This window comes from Lynx canadensis, chromosome B4 (genome assembly GCF_007474595.2).
Source record: "Lynx canadensis isolate LIC74 chromosome B4, mLynCan4.pri.v2, whole genome shotgun sequence".
Taxonomy (NCBI): Eukaryota; Metazoa; Chordata; class Mammalia; order Carnivora; family Felidae; genus Lynx; species Lynx canadensis.
Window position 1 is genome coordinate 6,858,052 of NC_044309.1, and position 23,114 is coordinate 6,881,165.

Here is a 23,114-nt window from a genome sequence, read left to right on the forward strand (position 1 = left end):
GCCTCTAGGAAGGGAACACCCTAGGCCCCTCGGAGACCTATTCTAGGGTAAAACAAATTTCTAAGAACCAGAGAGTTCTCCCTCCCTTAGGTAAGAACTGGAATCCCTCGTCCTGAGTCTAACGACAAGTATCAAGCAACTGACAGGAAATGGTAACAATGAACCCATTACCTGGATGTCCCCAATGCTCTGCTCCCTGTTGACATCATACCTAACGATGAAATCTCCCAAAATGCCATTCTGGGCAATCTTGGCTTGTTGTACAACGCTAGGCTTAAAAATGATTTTGGCAAAAGTGTCATTTTGGTTGATAACAGTGGAAGGAGGCAGCTCAGAATCACCTGCAAATAAGACACAAACATAATCAATAACTGAACCTACCAGTATTTTTCTGAAGAGCTGGGCTGTTTTCAATAGACACAGAGGGTTAGAGTTTATTTTATTGCAGGTTTACTTTCCATATGAACTTCACAGACTTCATACTGATAATATGTCACCGTGCAAGAGAGGTTAGATATGTCACCTCTATGCCTTCTTTTTCAACTTTTACGTGAACTGTGTAACATACGAAAGCAGGGAGAACAGTAAAATAAACCTCCGTGTACCCTTTATCCAACTTTAACAATTATCCACCTCGTACCAATTTTTTTTACCCGTTTTCACGAATCCCCTCACCATCTTCTGCTAGAATATTTTAAAACAAATCCCAGACATCATATTTCATCTGTAGCTACTTCGGTATGCATCTCTCATCACAAGTAACAAAACCAATGTTCAGTGCCGTATCATCCTGGAATACTCCGTCTGTATTGAAATTTTCCTGATTCTCTAGAACGTGTCTTGGTAGGGCTGAGTTGTTTGAATCCAGATCAAAAACAGACCACACATCACACTGGGTTTATGTTTCTTAAATCTTTTTTAATCTACAAATATCCCCTCCCCCTGCCTTTCTTCGAATGCTACGTAACTGCGTTGTGAAACACTAGTCATCCGTCTTATGGAATTTCTCACATTCTGCATTTCGTGATTATTTGCTTGTCTTGTCTCTTAACTTGCTCCTCGATTCCCCTAGTTTCCAGCCTTAGCTCGCATTCTAACATCTGGGGGAGCTAGAAAAAATGCCGATATCCAGGCCAAGAGCTCATTTAATTGGTCTGGGACACAGCCTAGGCATCAAGACTTTAAAATTCCCCATGTGAGTCTGACGTGGAGTCAAGGTTGAGAACCCCAGCTCCATCCTCCGTATCGTCCTGTGTTCCAGTAGGAAAGTTAGAGGCTTGGTGAGGCTCAGGTCAGGACCACTGACAAGAACGCTTCACAGGAGATGCTGAGTACTTACCGCTTTTTCAAATCACAAGTATACAGTATCTACTTGTCTACCTTCAGTTGTAGTAAGAAAGATGGTGGGCGCCCATATGGTCAATCGGACCCCCCATTATCAAGCTCCTCATCGATCTTTCACTTCATACTTTTACCAGTCACTGACGAGGTTCGTCTGGGTCCACTATTTAATCAGAGCTGCAAAAGGGCGGGGTCTAGTCCTGCCATGCCTTCCATATGGGAATCTTCCACAAAAAACACCTTTCTCACCCCAATCTTTTAGCTGCCCTAACATACTGTGTGTCCGGAAAGTTTCTGGCTCTTTTTAAAGAGCCAATGTTTTCCCCAGCATAAATCTTTACATATAAATTAGAATTACAGGAAGATACATACATGGATTTTAAATGATTTATGAAAAATAACTGGGATGAAAGATTAAGTACAGCCCATGTTTTACCCCTGACCTTCATTTTCTCTTAGAACAGAGAATTATTTTGCAGACTACTCACCTTTCTAAATCCAAACACCCCCGTGTCTATGTACTTAGCAATGGAAATTCAAATTTTTTAGCTCTGCATGCACCGAGGGGAACATAAAAATAAAATGGAGAATATAGGAACATCAGTATACATGGAGACTTCATCCGGATACTGAATCAAAGCCAGGCTTACAACTGCTGCAAAGCATCTGATTGTTTTTTTTAAATCTATTCAAGTTGATACCATAGAGTGAGCTGACCAGCCATCTCCCATCACTAATTAACAAAATAAAAAAGGAAACAAGGCATAATTTGCCCATGGCAATTTGTACTTAAAAATAAACTTCCTTCTGCTAAGCGTGTATTAGACATTTAAGTCAAAGGAAGTTTAAACATTTCCTGCAACAGAACAGAACGTTATTTTTCAGGAACAGTTTAGGTGTAACTTGAACAGGAACCACTGAGAAGAACTGATTCTTGTATTATTTGTACCCATCAAGGGCAGGAGTTTCGGGTGTGACCGGAAAGCCAGCAAATAGGAGATTTCATTCTTACAGGAGGCAGTTGTAGGAAAGACACGCTTCCAACAGACCTGCTCATCTGCAGAAGGAGCTGGAAACGTCAACCGCACATTTCCAGTTCACCAACACGGTCCAAGACACCTGAGCACCACTAAAGACGAGGAAGGAAACAAAGGCTGAAAATGGAAAGGTCCTTGACACGGAAGGAAAATGCACGCTCTTCAGAGTGGATCTCACATTGGTGATCACTGGTAAAGCACCGAGAGTGACAGGCCTGGTAACACAGCTGAGCACTTGGAATCCTGAATGAGTCAGAAGGACTTGCTTCTGATACTGGCTCTACCTCTTATGACCCATGAGACTTTGGGCAAGTCACTGAGCCTTGGTGATCTCATCCGCAAAATGGATTCATGGTCTACCAAACACACACTATTGAAAAGATTAAGTGATGTAATAGAGAGCAGTCCTTCCTTAGCCCCACCCTTATCCACATTCCAAGATCCCAGGGGATGCCTGAAACCCTGGATAGTACTGAACCCTGTATACACTATGCTTTTTTCCTGTACATACATACCTACGATCAAGTTTAATTTATAAATCAGGCACAGTAAGTGACTAACGACAATAGCAAATAATAAAATAGAACAATACAGCAATAGCCTGTAATAAAAGCTACGTGAACGTGGGTCTCTCTCTCTCTCTCTCTCAAAGCATCTTCTGGGGCTGCACTCTTCTTCTTGGGATGAGGTGGGATGATTAAGCGCCTCCACGATGAGATGAAGCGAGGTGAACGACACAGGCACGTGACCTAGCGCGAGGCCAGTACTGACCTTCTGACCACATGTCGGAAGGAGAAGCATCTGCTTTCAGGACCGTGGGTGACCGTGGATAACCGTGACTGAGGGAAACGAAATCATGGAGAAGGGAGGGGGGCTACTGTACTTAGACCCTTCTGACTCATGATAAGGAGTCATGCTCGCTAATGTTATTGTAAGCCTTAAAAATACAGAAAACAGAATAAGGGAACTAAATGCAAGACAATACAACAGATTGAACTTGGGATACTGCGTGCAACAAAAAGGAGAGAGCCGCTGTGATTTACAACATCTCACAGTCATTCTGAGTGGAAACAGAAGACACAGAGAGAGGATACCCTCCACGCTTCCGTCTACGTAAAGCTCAAGACCAGCACAGTGCGTCCGCGGCAACTGACGCGGGACAGTGGTTAAGAATGGTCGATACCCCTGGGGGAAAAGCACCTACAGGGAAAGAGTGCGGGAAATCCTTTGCGGCGGTGAAAATACTCTATGTCTTGGCCCGGAAGTAGTTGTAGTACGGGTGTACACACATGTGAAGATTCACCCCTGAGATTTATACGCTTTGCTCTACGTGTAACCCCGATTTAAAAAAACCCAAACCCGCTGGGAGTTGGGTAGCAGAATAGATTGAACAAGCATCCCCTAGCATGGAGCGGAACGGCATCATTGGCCAAACGGACCCTATCTGTTCTTCTCCTTGGGATAAGTCTGTTAGTGTAGGCATTTATATGGGGATTAGGTGTATTCAGAGTAATTCCAGCTGGCAGAATTAGGACCGGGGTAGGGTTGCTGGGAAGCAGGCTCTGTGCAGTATGAAGAAGCTCTAGGAAAGATGCCCCGCGGGCAGACGAGGCAGCTTTCACAGCCCATCTCACTGGAAGGGTTCCAGCAAACCCTGCACGCATCAACCACCCGCAGGGACCGGGCAGCGCAGTGCTCATGACACGGCCTGGGGCAGCAGCATCACCGGTGAACTTGCCAGAAACACAAACTCTTGGGCCCATCTGGAGACTCTCAATCAGAAACTCTGGAGGTGGGACCCAGAAAGCTGTATTTTCAGAAGCCTGGCAGGTGACTCTGTTCCCGCACAGAGACAATGGTCACGTGCCTTTTGGTGTATGTAATTGGGCGGCGTTAGATTATCTCCAACATTCAAATTCTACATTAGAATTGACCCTCTTTATCCTACCAGCATGTACCTACTTTTCCTCGCTTCAAATCTCTCTCACTCAAACGCTCCTTACAATGCTCTGAATTAATACCATTCATGGTTGAACGAAAGCACTGAGGATTCAAAAGTATAATTTCTCCCTTCATAATTCATTTGACTAGGCTCTTTGATAGAAGCCATGAGAAAGATAGTGTAATTATTTGGTTTCTTAATGACCTCCGATGTTTGTTAGTTCGTGATGAAAATTCATGAGATTCCTCTAAATGGGCTTATTTTATATGCCCCAAGAGTGGGTTGATTCCCACTTTGGTCACTCACCACGAAACCTAACTCCCGAGGCTGATTTCCACCCATTGAGGATCAGACAGTCCATGTGACCCAACGAATTTTCCACTAACTATCAAAATTTAAAGAAAAAAGAAAAGTTTGCTGGGAAAAATTCCAGAGCAACAGCTCTAGGAAATAAAGCCGTCTTTTTTATTAGAGAAGGGAAAAGCCTTTTAATCAATGAGGTTAACATAGGCTGCCCCACAGTGACTGACCAACATCCCAAACCAGAGCACTGCTGAGATTTTCCTTACGTGCATTGTGGCCCGTACTGCTGACGGCCACAAAACAGCTCCCGAGCACAATGAGCTTTATGAGCAGGGCCCTGGGCGGTCACGGCATGTGCTCTAAAGATAATGAAGAATACAAGGGAAGAGGCTGGGAGCAGAGCAAAAGTGAGACTCTGACCTACTTTTCTAATGAGAACCCACATGTCTTTTCCTCCTCTTGGTTTTCTCTCCTTCGTGCCCACTTGGTTGGGGGGAGAGAATGCAGCGCGATGACCGCTCTGATTTGGACGAAGCCGGGTCTCCTAATGGCATCTTCCTGTTTCAATGCAAGCATCAGAGCTCGTGAGCGAGATGGCCTTCTGTGGCCCACCGGGGCCTCCAGTACCTCCCCGGGAAGGTTCACCAACCACTCCTTCTCCACCCACTCTTCCGCCACCCGCAGGTCACCAGTGTCCCCGAGACGTGCTCTTTTTTCCAGACCCCGGTATTTTCGAACAAGATACATGTTCTTTTAGAAGCCACATACTACTGAGGAAAGTGGACTCTAGGGTCTGACAGAATCCCCGCAACTGACTTAAAGCTCTGAGCCTCAGCTCTACCTCCGTTTGACGTGAGTAAATCCACGTCATAGCATCGTTGTCGGAATTGAGATCACATATATAAGGTACCAAGCACGGTGCCTGGCACATAGTAGGTACTCAATACGTATCAGCCTCCAGCCTCTGCCCCTTTCTGAAGTAGCTTCTTATACTCTCTGTCTGGGATGAAAGGCAACTCATGAGGAAAAAAAAATACTCTTTTTAACACACAGTTTACGTTTTTGCGGTGACAGGCTTCTCCACACAACTGAGAGCTTAGTAAAAACAAAATAATCATTATTTGGAGCAGAAAAGAGAAATCGTAATGAACATTCATAAGAGGGAGTTCAAGAATGTTTGGAGACAGAACAATCTTTATAAAGCATAAGGGAGCCGGTAGTTTCCCAAGAGCCCCCTGAAATTATACACAGAATTTGGCATGAAAGTATACATGGATGGATTTTTTCTGGACACAGTGCCCAAAGCCTTCTTTCACGAGACTCTCCAAGGAGTCTACGTAAGGTTAAGAATCATACACGCAAGTGCTATTAAGTAGACCTCCTGCTGATTCTATCTTGTAAGGACAAAGCACTTCATACATTTTAGAGAATGAAACGGATGTTCTCCGTTTTGTCCTGGAGCATGGATGTTATTCACAAATAAACATCCTCCTCCCAGACAACCACATGGGGAAAAACGGAAGTCAGCTGCTATGTAAAAGTTCTAAAGGTGAAAAGATTTAGGAGCAAAGAACCACAGTCAAGGACATCAGCTGAAAGCCATGCCCGTTTGGGTCAGCAGGCAGAGGGGTTTCCTGCCTCTTTCCTGTGGCCCGCGGGCTTGCTACTGAGAAACACGGCAGACACCTGGTGCTTTACAAAAAGGATTTCCAACAAACACCGCCTGCTCATTTCCCCCCAGGGAAAGGGCTAAACTATCTACATTTGTTTATGTAACCTGCTCACCTGGACCCCAGTGGGGAGATTTCTTCAACAGAGGGCAGTCCAAAATATTGTGACTAATTGGGCAACCACCCTTTGATGGTAGCAATACAGACGAAATTCAAGCAAGCTGGCGGAGCATCTGGAGAGAAGGTGATGAGGTTGTAAGGCACAGCACGCTGGCCAGAGTTCATAATGGTGCACCACGTGGCTGAGGACAGTCAATCTTAAAAGAGCTCTCACCACAAGAAAAAACAACTCCGTAAGTGGGTGGTGATGGACGCCAACTAGAGTTATTGCCGTGATCACTTTGCAACATGTACAGATACAGAATCATCACGCTGTACGCCTGAAACTAATATAATGTTGTGTGTGAATTACACCTCAATTAAAAATACATATTGGCACGGTCTCGGGGGGAAAAGCGGTAAAGTTGCGTTGATCAAGATGCGTAGGAATTTGGTTCGATGCCTTCATAAGTCCCCTATTATCATTTTCTTATGGGAAGGGAGTTTTGTCCCCTATCCTGATAATAGGTATTTTATACCCTTTTGGAAAACAGCATCATATAGACATAACAGCAACATGCAACATAAAATACTAATGCAAATTTATAGTTGCAAGAGTTCAAATTCAACTCCATCACTTGACATTTGAGTGGCACTTGCCCAAATTTCTTACCAAATTTGCCTTCTTCACTACTTCCCCGACGCTCTTTCTTCCTAAAACAGTACATTCCTGAGCCTCAGTCTTCCCCGTGTGACTGACTTCCTCAGAGAAACGACGTGGGAAACAAGTCAACTACCTCACACATTCTACCCGCAGTTAGCCCACAAAGTGTTATCTCTTCCCGGTATCGTTTTGCGTCCATGGAAGGCCTCAAATACCAGCCACTCTTAAGTATAAGACGGAAAGCCTACCAAACGCGGTGCCACGCACGAAGATCCAGAGATTTCTGTTAAATCCCTCTACATGTTCTCTTGCACACAGGAGGAACACGGGCCCAATCACTGGGAAAGCCTTCATGGCATCTCCTAGATTCACCTGACAAAAGGGTTGTTACTATTCAAAATTGACAACTCTATATACATTAGGGTGACTCTACCCAAAACAACAAACAAACAACACAAACAAACAGAAAATAACAAGTGCTGGTGCAGGATGTGGAAAAATCGGAACACTTGTGCACCATGACTGGGACTCTGCAAAACCGGCATAGCCCTCTGGAAGACAGCATAGAGGTGCCTCAAAAATTAAAACTAGAAATACAATACGGTCCCAGTAATTCCACTTCTGGGGTATCTAGCCAATAAAAATGAAAGCAGGATCTCGAAGATCCTGTACGCTATGTTTATAGCAGCACTATTCACATTAACGAAGAGTGGAATCAACCCAGTGACCTCCAACAAAACGTGGTCTATATACACAATGGAATATTTTTCAGACACGGAAAGGAAGGAAATCCTATTTTTGCCACAATACGGATGAACCTGGAGGACATCACGTAAGTGAAATAAGCCAGGCACAAAAAGACAAATATGGACTGTGTGATGCCACTACGTGAGGTATCTAAGATTGGCCAAACTCCCAGAGACGGAAAGGAGAATGGCAGTTTCCAGGGATTCGGGGCACGGCGGGGGAGGGGGTGGGCAATGGGGAGATGCTGCTGAATGGATACAGAGTTTCAGTTCGGGAAGCTAAAAACGTTCTGGAGATTGGCTGCACAGCAATGTCAGTAACAACACCGCTCAACTGTTCGCCCGGAAATGGTGAAGATGGTGAATTGAACGTGCGCTTGTTACCACAATTGAAACTTTCTTAAGTTTTAAAAATTACCAGCTGTAAGTTCGGCGAGGGCCGTGACAAGATCTTAGACGTTTCTAGGTTCCGGGCATCTGGCACAGCTGCCAGGAACACGGTGAGAACTCAGGACAGGTTTGTGGAACATTTAACACGGAGACAACTCAACGTATCGGCATGTGGTTGCAGAGACGAAAAGGGGAGACTTTCAAGAAATCCATCGTGGGAGCGTTCCGGTGGCTGGGGCAGGTGCTCTCAGTAACCCAGGTCCCACGCCACAGGCACATCTCTGGCTTCAGCCACAGCTAGAGCAGACAGTGCCTATGCCTGGACCACATTCCACCTCACACAAGAAGAAGGAAAGAAGGAAGAAGGAAGAAGGAAGAAGGAAGAAGAAGGGAAGAAGGAAGAAGGAAGAAGGAAAAGAAGAAGGAAGAAGGAAGAAGGAAGAAGGAAGAGAGAGAGGTGGGTCCCCGAGAAGAGCAGATTGGTCACCAATGTCAAGTGAAAGAGAGAAGGCCACCTCTTAGGTCTCTCTGAGCCATCCTGCTCACAGCTGGCCAGTGTCAGAACAAACAAGAGAACACGGTTCTCATATCAGCATTAAATACAAAAGAAAAGAAAACAAAACAAACCAAACAAAACCAACTATGGAGCCAAATGATTCATACTGAATCATTGCTGCGCTGAACCAATGCGGGAAACCCTCACATAACGACCAGATTATATTTCCTGGCAAGTGTACACAGCCCAAACAGGGCATTCCCTCCAGCTGTAGAAGAGACTAGATCCCGGGAAGAACACGGAGAGCAGGGCAGCTGGAACCAGGGTGAACCATCAGTCACGACGCAGTGACTGGGGTTAGCAAATAAAAACACGGGATTCCCAGTTAAATCTGAATCGCAGAGAAACAAAAGTTATTGTAGTGTAAGTATGTCCCAGAGGTGGCACGGGACATACTTGTCTACCTGAAACTCAAATTTAACTGAGCATCCTAGCTTTTCTCTGGAACCCAGGAAGAGGAGAACAGCCGGGTATTTGCAACCAGTCTTCTGGAACCAAATTCTTTCCCTAATCCCCACCCATGCACAGAAAATAAGAGCTGCGCTCTAAATTCTGGCAAAATTACCCCAACTTAAACCAAGAAGGTGTTGAAAACCTAGCGGCACCTTCACGGCCAACAGTTATTTGTTCCTGAGTTCAGTGAGCAGATACTTCCTGAACACCTGCTCCACGGCAGGCACCACGCTGGGTGCCTAGAATACAATCCTAAGAGAGCCTGCGCAGCAGAAGACAGAGTCCTGAGGCTAACAGACCAAACAGAGAAAAAGATAAATGGGATTTTTTGACAGATTCAAATCAACCCTTATTGGGTGTTTACTGATCTACAAGACCCTGTGCGAGTCTCCGGTCGGAGGTCACCTCGACCTTGCAGGACGTAACCTCAAAGCCTGCTGCGGGCCAACCTCCCGCCCACACCCACACAAGAGGTGATGAGGCTCGTTTCAAGTGGTTCTCTTCTTTCTAACTAGTCTTCCCGGTTCGTAGGCTTATTTGAGGGTCAAACTTTATCGGATGCTTCTCACGTGGGAGGACGGGATTAAGAAGCAGGCTGTCCGGAAGCGGAGTTCCACTGAGCCCTACCATCTGTCTTCCGGGACACAGAAAGGGTGCACAGCCAAACGCTGGAGGGCACAGCAGACCCTGATGCCCAGGACACTGGGGCGAGGTAGGATTCTAACAGGTAAAGTCAACCAAACGTAGAATGAACCTTTCTGAAGTGCACGATTCAGCGGCGTCTGGTACATTTGCAATGTTCCAAAACGCTTTCACATCCCCAAAGAAGCTCTGTCACCACTAAAGCAGTCACTCTCCCTCCGTCCCTTCCTCCCCAGACCCTGGCAATCATCAACAACGCTTTCTGTCTCTCTGGATTTATCTATTCTGGAGGTTTCATATAAGTGGAATCATATGGCACATGACCTTTTGAGTCTGGCTTCTTTCACTTGGCATAACGTTGTGGATGTTGTACAACATCCATGTTGTATTTTATCTCTTACGTGGCTGAACGATATCCCATCGTATGGCCGTAACCGGATGCCGACCATCCATTCACCTATTGATGGACATTTGGATTGTTCGCTACCTTTTGCTACTGTGAATAGCAGTGCTGTTCACATACAAGTATGTGAATACTAGTTCTCAATTCTTTCGTATATACATCTCGAGAAAACTGCTAGATCTTAAGGTGATCCTCTTGTTAACTTTCTGACGAACAATCGAATAGCTTTCCACAATGGTTACACCATTTACATTCCCACCTGCAATGCACAAGGATCTCCACATCTCTGCCAAAAGTTGTTGTTTTCCATTTTTGTTTCTTTGTATTATTACAGCCATCCTAATGGGAGTGAAGTGCTATTTCATTGTGGTTTTGATTTGCATTTCACTAACGACTAATGATCGTGAATGTCTTTTCATGTGCTTCTTGCCCATCTACATGTCTGCTTTGGAGAAATGTCTATTCAAACATTTGCCCGTATCTAAATTGGGTTGTTTATCTCCTTTTGATTGAGTGGTAAGAATTCTTTACATATTCTGGACACTGGATGCTTAGACATATGATTTGCAAATATTTCCCCCATTCCGTAGGTTGTCTTTTCAGAACGTACTTTCACAGCACAACCCTGGTACTCTAGCTTTCTTCTGTGCTCTTGAGTATGGAGCCCCAATGATGATGAACCAGATACTGGAAGAAAATGAAGATAGTTATGTTGGTCTCTTAGCTCCTGAAACTAGAATTTCCTTTTAATGTCAGATTAGGGTGACATCACGAGTCCGTCAGTTTTGGCAAAGATGAGGAGTTGGGATTACTTAGGAACTCCAGCTGGGAGGCTTGGAAACAGAGTCAGCAGCCCACGATCCCAGTTTTAGGGAACAAAGAGGTAGGAATTAAGCCAAATAACACTTGAAAACAAGCTTTCATCCCTGGTGACTCTAATTTACTGGCATGGCTAATAGATCTACAAAAGCTCCCGGTTGATCCTAACGTGCAGCACAACCTGATGTTCGGGACCCACTGGGCCAGGAAAGGAGCTGTGGGAGACAGGAAGGCTGAAGGTGGACACGCTTCGAAGGTAGGAGCCTCTGCTCTCACTGTGGTGTGGGGAAGAGTGGGGAAGAGCAGGAGAGGTCTAGGAAGCCACAGTAGGAATCAAGGAAAGGAGAGAAGCTCTTTTGACTCCCCCCCACCCCTGGCCCGCCAATGCACTGAATGATCACATTCGTCTTTTCCAAGAGAAGATGGGCTACCCAGTTTAATAAGCTCAAGACTATCCTAGAAAGACTGCACCAACCCATTGGCTTGTTGGTACTTTTCCATTTCCAACTATGTTATGAGCAGAAGAAACTGCTTATGGAAAGAGGTTATTTTCCACCACTTTGTGAGTAATCCTATGTTGGCCTGTATCCAACAGTAAAAACATTTTAGTGGAAAAGAGGGACGATGCACATTTTAGTAAGGGTCAAAAGTTCAGAGTGTGCTGAGGGTCCCGTGAAAGTACAAGAACAATCTTACTTATTTTCAAAGGTGTTTCTGTAGGTCAGATCTTGACCAAGCGAATGGTCCCTAAAGTCTGCTAGTAAGTTCAAAGTAAGGGTTCCTAACATTTGCAGAGCATCAAAATCACCTGGGCTGCTTCTGAAAGTACAGCTGTCTGAAGACACACAGCACGTAGATTAGCGGCTGCCTGGGGCTGGGGTGGAAACAGGGAGTGACTGCAGATACGTGGATCTTTCTGGGCGAAAGAAGTGTTCCAAAACTGGATGGTGGTGACGGTTTGCACAACTCTGCAAAAACTAAAAATCTATGAGTCGTACATTTACAATGACCAATTTTATGCTATATAAACTAAAACCTCAATGAGACTGCTTGTTAAAAAAGTAAACAGATAAAGGGGAAACCATGGAAGTCACAGAACCAGCCCCGTTCCGTGGTAAAACATACGCAGCCTCATTCTTTAGCTTTACAACTAACTAACACGTTAAAAGCACTCCTATGTTGTTTGGCTTCTTGTATAAATTTGTAAAGCTATCACATCCCAGAAATCCAGCCACCTAGGGCTCACCCTGGTAAATTCTGATTCAGGTGCTTAAGGCAAGGCTCAGTCATCTCTATGTTTTTTGGGGTTTTTTTAACCTCTCCAGGTGATTAAAGGGTAGAGCCAGGTTTGAGGGTCATTGATGTAAAGCAAAAGGGAACAAAACAGGCAAGCTACCCTATGTCCTCACTTTGTTTATCTCATTCTGTTTTACTCCCCACTATCAGGATCTTATCATAAATAAAAATTTTCTGCAAAAAAAAAAATTGGAATCATGGAAAGGGCAGTAATTTAGGTGCCATGGGACAATAGGAAGTTTGGGTTTTAACACAGAAAGTGAAATAACCAGCCTCGAACAAGCCACATACACAGAATATCCATCTTGGCGTGTGCCTTCGGAACATCACACATCCCGTCATGCTCCAGGAGAAGTCTCAGTTCAAAGACTCTTTCCCACTGAGCTCATAAACCATCAAAATATTTAGGGGAGGAGAAACTGCAGGTGGGAGGCATAAGAGAGGAAGTCTTGTCTTTCACTGTAAACCAATTTATAATCTTTTAGACTTTGAACCACATACAGGAGTTCACTCTACTTTAATAATCCAGTAAGTATGATGCCTTGGCTTCCAATTACATCTCACAAGATTCGTTTTTACACTGAGAAGGAACACTAGCTATGGGCCCAATCCTGACATACCTGATATATGAGACAATGAAACCGAGGCCAAGATAGGTTGTACTGCTTCGAGCCTTTCTTTTTCTTCTTACATAACTAGGGAGCCATCTGGAATTTGAGCTCAGACCCTCAGTATTTTGCCATTTCTATTTACTAAGGAGGCAGTACAGTTCAGAGGGCAAGGGCATGAAGTTGGGAGTCAGCTCTATGCCTAGAGATTCTGTTTCTAACAGTAATTAAATATGAGTCCTTGTTCATATTACAAATTCTGTAAGCCTTTTTCAGAAATAAAATGGGATAAAAAATGCAACACAAGAGGGTTGTTGTGAAGGTTGAATGAGATAGCGCACGCAAGTGCTGAGTCTAGGATCAAGCACGCAGTCATCCCAATCCAGAAGTGTACCCCAAGGATGCAAACGGGTCCAGTGGTCACAGATTTGCTTTGAGAAATTCCAGAAGTCTGATCTCTTCACGGCAGCCAGATCTATCAGAGGAATGTACTGGCTTGGGTCCACATTCACACAGTTACAGCTCATGTTCTGGGGCAAGCCCAATTCGAGTTTGATCTCTACCCTGGATTTCTTTGGGTAACACGCAATAAGGTCCAGACAAACATCACAACATCCTGTGCATTTCCATGTCGGGGCCGCCATTTTGCAGGGACAGTAACAGCTGAGCTCGGAAGGATGGGAACGAGGAGCCAAAAGGGAACTGGTCCACTGCACCTGGCTTGGATACGTGCTTGTGAAATCTCCATGCTTTGGAAGGCAAAATATCCGCTTTGGTACAAAAAGCTAGGAAAACAACTTTCTTAAAAATAAACAGGTCCCAAGAGATCAATGGTCTGGAAAAACTCCTCTGAGGTTCTCACAGGCCCAGAATATAAACAGTAAGCAACTTTCTTGACTAACAATCCTAATCCATATGGCCTCCACAGATAACACATGCATGCCACAGTTCACACACTAAAGAGTCACAGCGGTTCTGGAAATTGGGCAAAGTGCACACATTTCATTACCGCAGCAGGACTACCCGGGCATCTCCAACGAGCCCCTCCACATGGTGGCTCCGCCCTCTCTGAGATCCCGGCAACTCCTAAAGAATTTTCCTTCTCCTGAAAACATACCTCCTTCACACCGCAGTACATAGGAGAATTTCCGTGTAAGTTATGATTAGGAAAAAATGAAATTTTAAAACATTCTTTACTGGCTTCGGTACATATCCGTTCTTCTTTCCTCACTGACAAGCACTTAATTAGCTCTTAATTAGCTATCCACAGTTTAAAAGGCATTGAGTTAAATACCGTAAGGAGACAAAGTAATCAGACACAGGACTGCCTTCCAAAACACTTATGAGCTAACAGGGGATGTGAGATGTGCACAGAAAAAAGTAAATATAAGGTGATGACGATGATAATAATAATAATACTTCACTATTAAGCCCTTACTAGGGGCCATGCACATCACATGCACAAAGCCTTCCCAATGACCCTATGAAATAGTTACTGTCCCCGCTCTGCAGATGTGCAAGCTGAGTCTCACAGGGCCCAGGTAATTTTGTTCAAGGTTCTAGTTAACAGCCGAACTGAAATCCACTGTTAACCAACACACATGGCGGCCAGTATGACCTAAGAATGGCGAATTATATATCATACCATTTCTGCAGGTCAGAAACCTCGACGGTTATTTTTTCCAATGAGATCTAGATCGAGAGTGTCAAAATCCGGGCTGGGAATGAACACGTAACAAAAGACCCCCAGGGAACCGGGACATACTCCGGTCTTCGAGACGAAACTACTGGTCTGTGGACCGTCGTGAACTGAACTGCAGGCCGGGAGAGGAAAGCAATGTTGCGTATGGCGAACTCTTGAGCACACCAGCTCCGGGTCCTGACTGTCTTCACGTTCTGTTACGTGACAACCTTCTTCTCTTCCCCTTGTCAAATCGCGTCTCTACTTTCCTTCCAAGCTCATTCCTACGTATTCTTGCCACAGTTGCCTTCTTGGGATCTTCTGGACTCTCCCTGCAGCTACACGGGCACAGTTCGGATTCTGCATCTTCACTGACCGGTCAGCATTTTCCGGGCCTCAACGTCACAAATGCTGAAACCTAGAGATTCCCAGCCCTGTGCAGCTTTCTGGCACATCTGCCTCGTCATCTGACTTGACACGAAGGCTTACTGGTCTGCTTACGGCACAGTCCAACACAGGTGAACATTCAGGGGCTCCTGGGTGGTTCCGTCGGCTAAGCATTCACCTCTTGGTTTCGGCTCAGGTCGCGATCTCAACGGTTTGTGGGATTGAGCCCCACATCAGGCGCTGCGCTCACGGCACGGAGCCTGCTAGGGATTGTCTCTCTCTCCCCCTCTCGCCCCCTCCCTGGCTCACGTGTGCACAGATGCACGTGCGTTCTCCGTCTCTCTCTCTCTCTCTCAAAAACAAACTTAAGACAAAAAGAGGTACAATGGGGTGCCTGGGTGGCTCAGTCGGTTAAGTGTCCGACTTCGGCTCAGGTCATGATCTCACGGTTCATGGGTTCGAGTCCCACATCAGGCTCTGTGCTGACAGCTCAGAGCCCGGAGCCTGCTTCGGATTCGTGTCCCCCTCTCTCTCTGCCCCTCCCCCACTCTCTCTCTCTCTCTCTCTCTCTCTCTCTCGCTCGCTCTCTCTCAGTACTAAATAAACATTAAAAAAATTTAAATACAAATAAATACATAAGTAAAAATAAAACAAAAAGTGGTATAAGAAAACAAGTGAACATTTACATATAAACTCTCAGCTGAAATTACTGTAATTAAAATTATATTATACTGAATTTATCATTATCATTTCAACAAACAGGGTGCTATTTTAAGAATCAGATTTTGAGAAAAACCTAAACTAAGAAGTCCAGGTTATGAACCAAAATGCCCAAGCCCTCAATCAAATGTATAGTACAGAGTTTCCACTACTTAATTTTAGAAAGAGTCTCACACGTTGTTGAAACGTTTGTTAGTGTTATATGTTTAATGTTTCAAAAATGGATTTTTAGAAAAATAACCATGGAATCCCTCATCCTCTAGTATAAAATGATTACTTTATATAACTTTCTAGCCTTTTGTCCACTTCACATTTAACATAATTTTAAATTATAATTAGTTAAAAATTTTTAATTAATGTTTATTTATTTTTGAGAGACAGAGAGCATGAGCTGCGGAGGAGCAGAGAGAAGGAGACACAGAATCTGAAGCAGGCTCCAGGCTCTGAGCTGTCAGCACAGAGCCTGATGTGGGGCTCGAACCCACAAACTGTGAGACCATGACCTGAGCCAAAGTTGGACACTCAGCTGACTGAACTACCCAGGCGTCCCTCATTTAACATTATAGAGTGTGTACAAATGTGTCTTTTTCCCCCCAATCACATGCTGAATTGTTTTCATAACCATATTTCACTAATCACGTTTGTATGGTTGAATATTTAGGACGATAGAACATTTTGCTACTACAAATGTTATCAAATAGGGTTATGCAAAGGGACACCTGGGTGGCTCATCAGTTAAGCGACTGACTTCAGCTCAGGTCATGATCTCACGGTTCGTGGGTTCAAACCCCACGTCGGGCTCTGTGCTGACAGCTCAGAGCCTGGAGCCTGCTTCGCATTCTGTGTCTCCCTCTCTGTCTGCCCCTCCCCCACTCACACTCTGTCTCTCTCTCAAAATAAATAAATGTTAAAAAATAAGGAAAATAAACAGGGTTATGCATGTAACATCCCCAATATTTTAGATGCTTCACTTGGGTTAGATGCCCAGAAGTGAGGATTACTGTATCAAATGATTTAAACTTCTTTAAGTCTCCTGATAGAACCCTGGTTTAGGAAAAAAAAAAAAATACTCTACAAGGGGGCGCCTGGGTGGCTCAATCGGTTAAGTGTCTGACTCCTGATTTGGGCTCAGGTCACAATTTTGTGATCGGGCTCTGCACTGACAGCACAGAGCCTACTTGGGGTTTTTTTCTCTCCCTCTCTCTCTGACCCTCCCCTGCTTGCACGCACGCTCTCTCTCTTTCTCACAAAATAAATAAATTAAAAACCCGTACAGGGCATTGCCTTTGCTTCGCTGTCGTCTTTCAGATTCCCACAAACTCTCAGAGCCTTTGTTGAAGGGAGCTGTTTTATAGGCTTCTGTAAAGCCAACACCCTCCCCAAGCCAGCAACCACACTCACCTTCCCCCCTCACGCTGCCCTTCTGCCTACTGTGCTGTAACCGCAGCACCTCCAGCGATGTGATGCCGGACCTCTCCAGAACATTCACTTCCACCGTCAGCCTCCCCACCAGCTGCTGGGGCCGCACGCTAATAACGTGCTCATACTTCCCCAGCCGCCTCTGCAAGAGTTCTTCGTAACTGAGGAGGAAGGCAGCTTTGTCCTTGCTGGGAATCACGACAGAGGCTCTGAATGTTTCAGTCCCCTTTTCCCTGTTGGAAAGAGAAAAAGGAAAACCTGGTTCCCTCAAGTCCCTTCAGGGCACTGGCCACTGTCCCAAGAGAGTCCTTGGGAAGAAAAACGATACGTTAGTTTTGGGAGGGGAAGCCAAAGGCCTGAACTGGAGGAAGGCTACAAAGGATCAAGGAATACTGAAGAGACAGAATTCCAGCCTGCTGAACGTCCTTACCTCTCCCCAAGTCACGCCAAGGGGCAGAGAGGAAAGGGCATTTTGAAATAGGTGGCCTGCTGGAAAACACAGCTTTGGGGTCAAGATATGAACTGCATCCTTCTCTTTACAGGAATGGCCAAACAAGCCTGACATCTGATGTGACTTTAAAATGCCTAATATATTAGGTTTTTACACTTGGTAAGGTTTGGTGGATGTGGCCAGGGGTAAGGGTAAGGAATAAGGGATTACAAAGCATATAAAAATACAAACCATTCCAAATGTTTTCAGTGCTTGCAGTGAAGGTTCTCTGATTCAAGATGGCAGACTGACCACAAAAGGGATCGGATTAAACCAAAGGAGTAAGAGTGGCAGGGGCAACCACTAGAGGGTACAACACTTCAAACATTTCTGGAAGGTGGGAAATCGAGCAGAACAAAAACTCTACAGCTCAGTCTACGTGGGAAGAGGCTGCAGCAAAGGACCAAGATGCAAACCATCCACAGAACGTCAGAGAGACGGCAGGCTCTGGCTCAGCACAAGCTGGGAGTGAGAAGGGGGCCAAATACAGGAAGGAGACCTCCAAATCTATGCGTGAATGAGTGACTAAGGTGACAGGCTTCCTACACTTCTCTTTCCCAGAACTAAAAATGGACATACATACTAGGATGGAAAAGCTTCACTGACAGTCGGGAAGAATGGCTGAAGAAAGACTGACACCTAAGCCCATTACCGTAAAATCTCCAAACATCCAGTAGAGAAGACACAGAAAAGGAATCAGGTATTAGAGCACATTAGATGCATCACCAGCAATGCTGATTGTTATAAGATGCTGGGATGATGAAGTATTCTGAATCTTCAATTCCATATACAGTCAAAATGTTAATCAAGGTCTCAGAAAGTTTGTCTCTCACATACCCATCCTGAGGAAGTTATTTCAGAATATACTCCAGCAAAGTAAAAGTGAGAAAGAAAGAGGAAGACATGGAAGACCAGGAGAAATAAGACCAACCCAGAAGAAAATGAAAAGAAATCTCAGGGCAAACATTGCCCACAAGGCTGCAAAGCAATGACAGTATTCCTTGGACCTGGAAACACCATTCCTCCACGACTGAGAGCTCTGAAATCAAGATGTGCCTCCCAATCCGCGATGCCTTCCAAATGCTGTTGGCAATAACGTGGATGTCATCGCTTGTCACAGCTGTTCATTTAGTCACCATTTCAAATGACTTATGTGTCTTGCTAGATGTTAATAGTGACAAAATTGAGTTGTACCTCATAAGAAAAAGAAAGACAATTAAAAACTCCAGGAAAAACAAAAATGCATATGTTGTGATCCAACCAAACTGTGGCATGATTATGAACAATTTATGAATGGTAACAAAAGATATTCCCCATAACATTCTTCTGATAAAGACCACTTGGGACCCACCTACAGTCCAACAAAACTAGGTTTTAATAAACTGCTGCAGTAAGGGAGACTATATATCAAAGGCATCGTGGAGAATTTTGCCAAAGGAGAACACAGGGCAATACTGTAAGACTGGGGGAAAGGGGAGTGTAGATAGTGTTTGGAGCACTTGGAGGCTTAAAGAACAGCAGGCTGTGTGTAAAGTGGTTAATATCAGACTGGACTAAGAAGCAAACTTGAGGTTCTCTGTCCTTAGGAACTATAAAGCTAAGATAAACGTGGACTTTTGTGTCTAACAATGCCTTATCTGAAGCTTATACCTCAGCTGCTTTTTGTATCAAAGTAAACCCATGATTCACATCTTCCAGGCAAGAGTGAGATGTTCTGTTCTCGCTAATAGGACTTCCAGCACCAAAGTTTCTGACAGTCTATGATTTTAGAGATCAAGCTTTCTCAAAACTACGTCTTTTCAGTAACGAACAAAAACAGGTTCACGTGTTCACACCAACTTATCTAGATACCGAGATCAGTTTTCTTCAAAGGGAACAGATCACTTTTCTTCAAACAGGCTGGTAGAGAGGGAACCAGAATCTGAGTATACCCAGAGGCTCTGCAGTTAATGCCATTTATGTAATCATTAAAAATCAAATCCTAGTTATTGGCTTTCAGTGGTTAGATTCAAGTTATAGACCAAACATAGAAAATAAATTTCATTAAAGATCAGAATTTGCATGTTGGTAACACTGACAGTGCAAAAGTAAATGATCAAGTAGAAAAAGGTGGACACTGGAAATGGGAAAGAAAAGGTACGGTTTCACTGAAGGACAGGGACTATTACCACTGAAGATAGCGTACGGCTAGTCTAGGATGGCATAACACTGCTTACACTGATGGAAGAAGAAGAGGGAAGAAAAGAATCTAAATATGTGGCCCACAGAGGGAGGATGGCCGTGTTGTACACATGCCACACTCCTTCAGAGCAGAAAATCAACAGATGTCTCATTTTTAACATCGCTCATCATCAGGGAAATACCAGTCAAACCACAATGAGGTATCACCTGACACCTGTCAGAATGGCTAACATAAACAACTCAGGCAACAACAGATGTTGGCAAGGATGCGGAGAAAGGGGAACCCTGTTGTACTGTTGGTGGGAATGCAAACTGGTGCAGCCACTTTGGAAAACGGTATGGGGGTTCCGCAAAAATTAAAAATCGAACTACTACCCTATGACCCAGAAACTGCACTCGTAGCTATTTATCCAAAGGATACAAAAATGCTGATTCAAAGGGGCACGTATACACCAATGTTTATAGCAGTGCTATCAACAACAGCCAAATTATGGAAAGAGCCCAAATGTCCACTGATTGACAAACGGACAAAGAATGTGGTATATATATTACACACACACACACACACACACACACACACAGTGGAATACTACTCAGCGATGAAAAACAATGAAATCTTGCCATTTGCAACAATGTGGATGGAATTAGAAGGTATTATGCTAAGTGAAACAAGTCAGTCAGAGAAAGACAGATATCCTACGACTTCACTCATATGTGGGATTTGAGAAATAAAACGGGTGAACATATGGGAAGGGGAGGAAAAATAAGATAAAAACAGAGAGGGAGACAAACCAGAAGAGACTCTCCAACACAGAGAACTGAGGATTGATGGAGGGGTGGTGGGTGGGGGGATGGGCATTAAGGAGGACACTTGTTGGGATGAGCACTGGGTGTCCTATGTAAGAGATGAGTCGCTGGGTTTTACTCCTGAAGCCAAGACTACACTGGATGTTAACTAACTTGAGTTTTTTTAAAAACAGAAATCTTTAAAAAACAAGACTACCATAAGTTTTAGAGTTAGGGAGGTCACTACAAAGAAACTACAGAAGTATTAGAAGTGGATGTTTCTAGGAAGTGAGACCCGGAGAGCAGTGGTGGTAAAATGTTCCTTTTTATTATAAACCCCTTTTCTGCTATGTTGTTAGCTATATATATTTAACTATTTATGATAAAAATAAAAAGCACGTAAGTACTGAAGGAAGGGAAGGGACAAGATGGGCAGGCAAGGAGGAGAAGATGTGGCCCCTTGCTGAAATGGAGTTTTTAAGCGGCACTTACCCGTCGTCTTCTGAGGTTTTATTCCTTTTCTCTTTGGCTTTATCACCAGTTTTCTTTTCTCTCTCTCTAATTTCTCCCTGATACACCTTGTCTCCGATGAGCCTGAAACACAAGAGACAGCCCTGCTACCGGCCTCCAGTTCCAAGTCAAATTCAAACATGGATCTCATAACCATGACATCCCCAGAAAATATTTTTATGTGACTCTCAGATATGCATAAAGAACGCATTCCAGGCCGGGGCTCTACCTTGAATCATTCATTTCATTCTGGGGCAATTGCCAACAGGTCGAAATAGGCAGGTCTGACCCATGGTGCCTCTGGGATTCTCCAGGAGGACATCAGACCAATTTCCACGAAGATTCACCAGCCTGAATCTTACCCAGGCCCCAAATTAAACCCCCAAACCTACTCTACTTTGCATGTCTTTACCCCTTAGCTCAGAAGAAAAGAAGAAATACGGTTTATGTCACATATCATAGGGTTCACACTGCCTCATTGTTCAGATCTCAACTTAAACATCGCCTCTTGTAGGCCACCTCCCTGACTAGACAAGCCCCTCTCGGTCCTTCCTGCCATCCCTAAGCACTCGCTACAGTCTAAAATTGTCTCACCCACTGATTGGTTTCCTTACTATTATTTCTCCCAGGCAATTTCTGCAGCCAAACAACACTGCCTTTTTCTCAGAAATATACTGATCACTTTGAAGAGTTCCTGGCCCAGAGTGGGCACCCGTTGGAGGGAAGGAGAGAAAGACAGAGGAATGGGGAACGGAAGCAGGGAAGAAGACAGGAACAGAATGAAAAAGGGATCATGGGAAGGAGGGAAGGGGGAAGAAAGGGTGGAAGGGAGAGAGAAAGGGGAGAACGAAGGTAGGGAAGGAGAGAGAGGAGGGAGTCAACCTTCTGAGCCATATACATCTGCTGGGATAAATTCACATGCCAGAAGGCTGTGGACCCCACATCCTGGCAGACTCACCTGGCCGCTGCCACCAACACACACACCACACACACCACACACACACACACACACACTCAGGGTCTCTGATCAGAGTATCGCCTTACATAGTGAAGTTGGTGATGAACGCCGCAGCCGGAACCTGCATCTGAAACTCCAATCTCCTGGTCCTCAGAAGCTCTATTCAGCATTCTACAGGAGACCGTAGTGAAGGCGTAACGGGAAATGATGGTGGACTTCACCGAGAATTCTGTCATTAAGGGCTTGGTTTTCTGTTGGAAGGGAAACACGCAGTGTTTTCAGTGCCGTGTGAAAGTGCGAGAAATACTCTCCAACTGGGGAGGCTGTGGCGTGTGATTCCCTTCTCCTTTCCTTGTCTTGTCCCGACTTTCCCACTCACAAAGTAACCGTGGTTGAACAACCAGTTGGTGACACGGAAGCACGCTTTTAACCTAACTTGAAGAAGTGAACACGGGGCGCCTGGGTGGCTCAGTCGGTTAAGCGTCCGACTTCAGCTCAGGTCATGATCTCGCGGTTCGTGAGTTCGAGCCCGCGTCGGGCTCTGGCTGACAGCTCGGAGCCTGGAGCCTGCCTTCGGATTCTGTGTCTCCCTCTCCCTCTGCCCCTCCCCTGCTCACACTCTGACTCTCTCTGTCTTTCAATAATAAATAAACGTTAAAAAAATTAAAAAAAAAAGAAGTGAACACAGTTAGGATTTCCAATTTAACAGAGAATATACATGGCTTAACTAGTCCAAAAAGTAGTGGAATTTCAGAATGAAGTATATACTGTTACCCACTTTTAGATCACATTGACAGGATCATGAAGTGATGAAAACGTCAGAGGCCACCTAAAAAAATTCTCATATTTTCAAGTTAAATTCAATATCCTGCTTTCCTCCTGAGACGACAATCACACGACCGCCGAGTGGGAATCGATACCGAGCTCGAGAAAGTATTGGGGGATGAGAACCCAGAAAAAGGAAAAGTGTAGGCTAATTAAATTTGTCCCCAAAGTCTCTGATGAGAGCGCTC

At 44.7% G+C, this 23,114-nt stretch overlaps 1 protein-coding gene across 1 annotated transcript in view; it reads right to left on the reverse strand.

Moving 5' to 3' along the window:
• Positions 1-22,308, reverse strand: part of ITIH5 (inter-alpha-trypsin inhibitor heavy chain 5) — a 56,564-nt gene extending 34,256 nt beyond the window's left edge. The window contains 4 exon segments of the mRNA XM_030322380.1: positions 172-341; positions 17,159-17,409; positions 21,126-21,227; positions 22,188-22,308. Coding sequence (XP_030178240.1) covers positions 172-341; positions 17,159-17,409; positions 21,126-21,227; positions 22,188-22,228 — 564 coding nt within the window. The 5' untranslated portion in view covers positions 22,229-22,308.
• Positions 22,309-23,114: the final 806 nt, after the last annotated feature.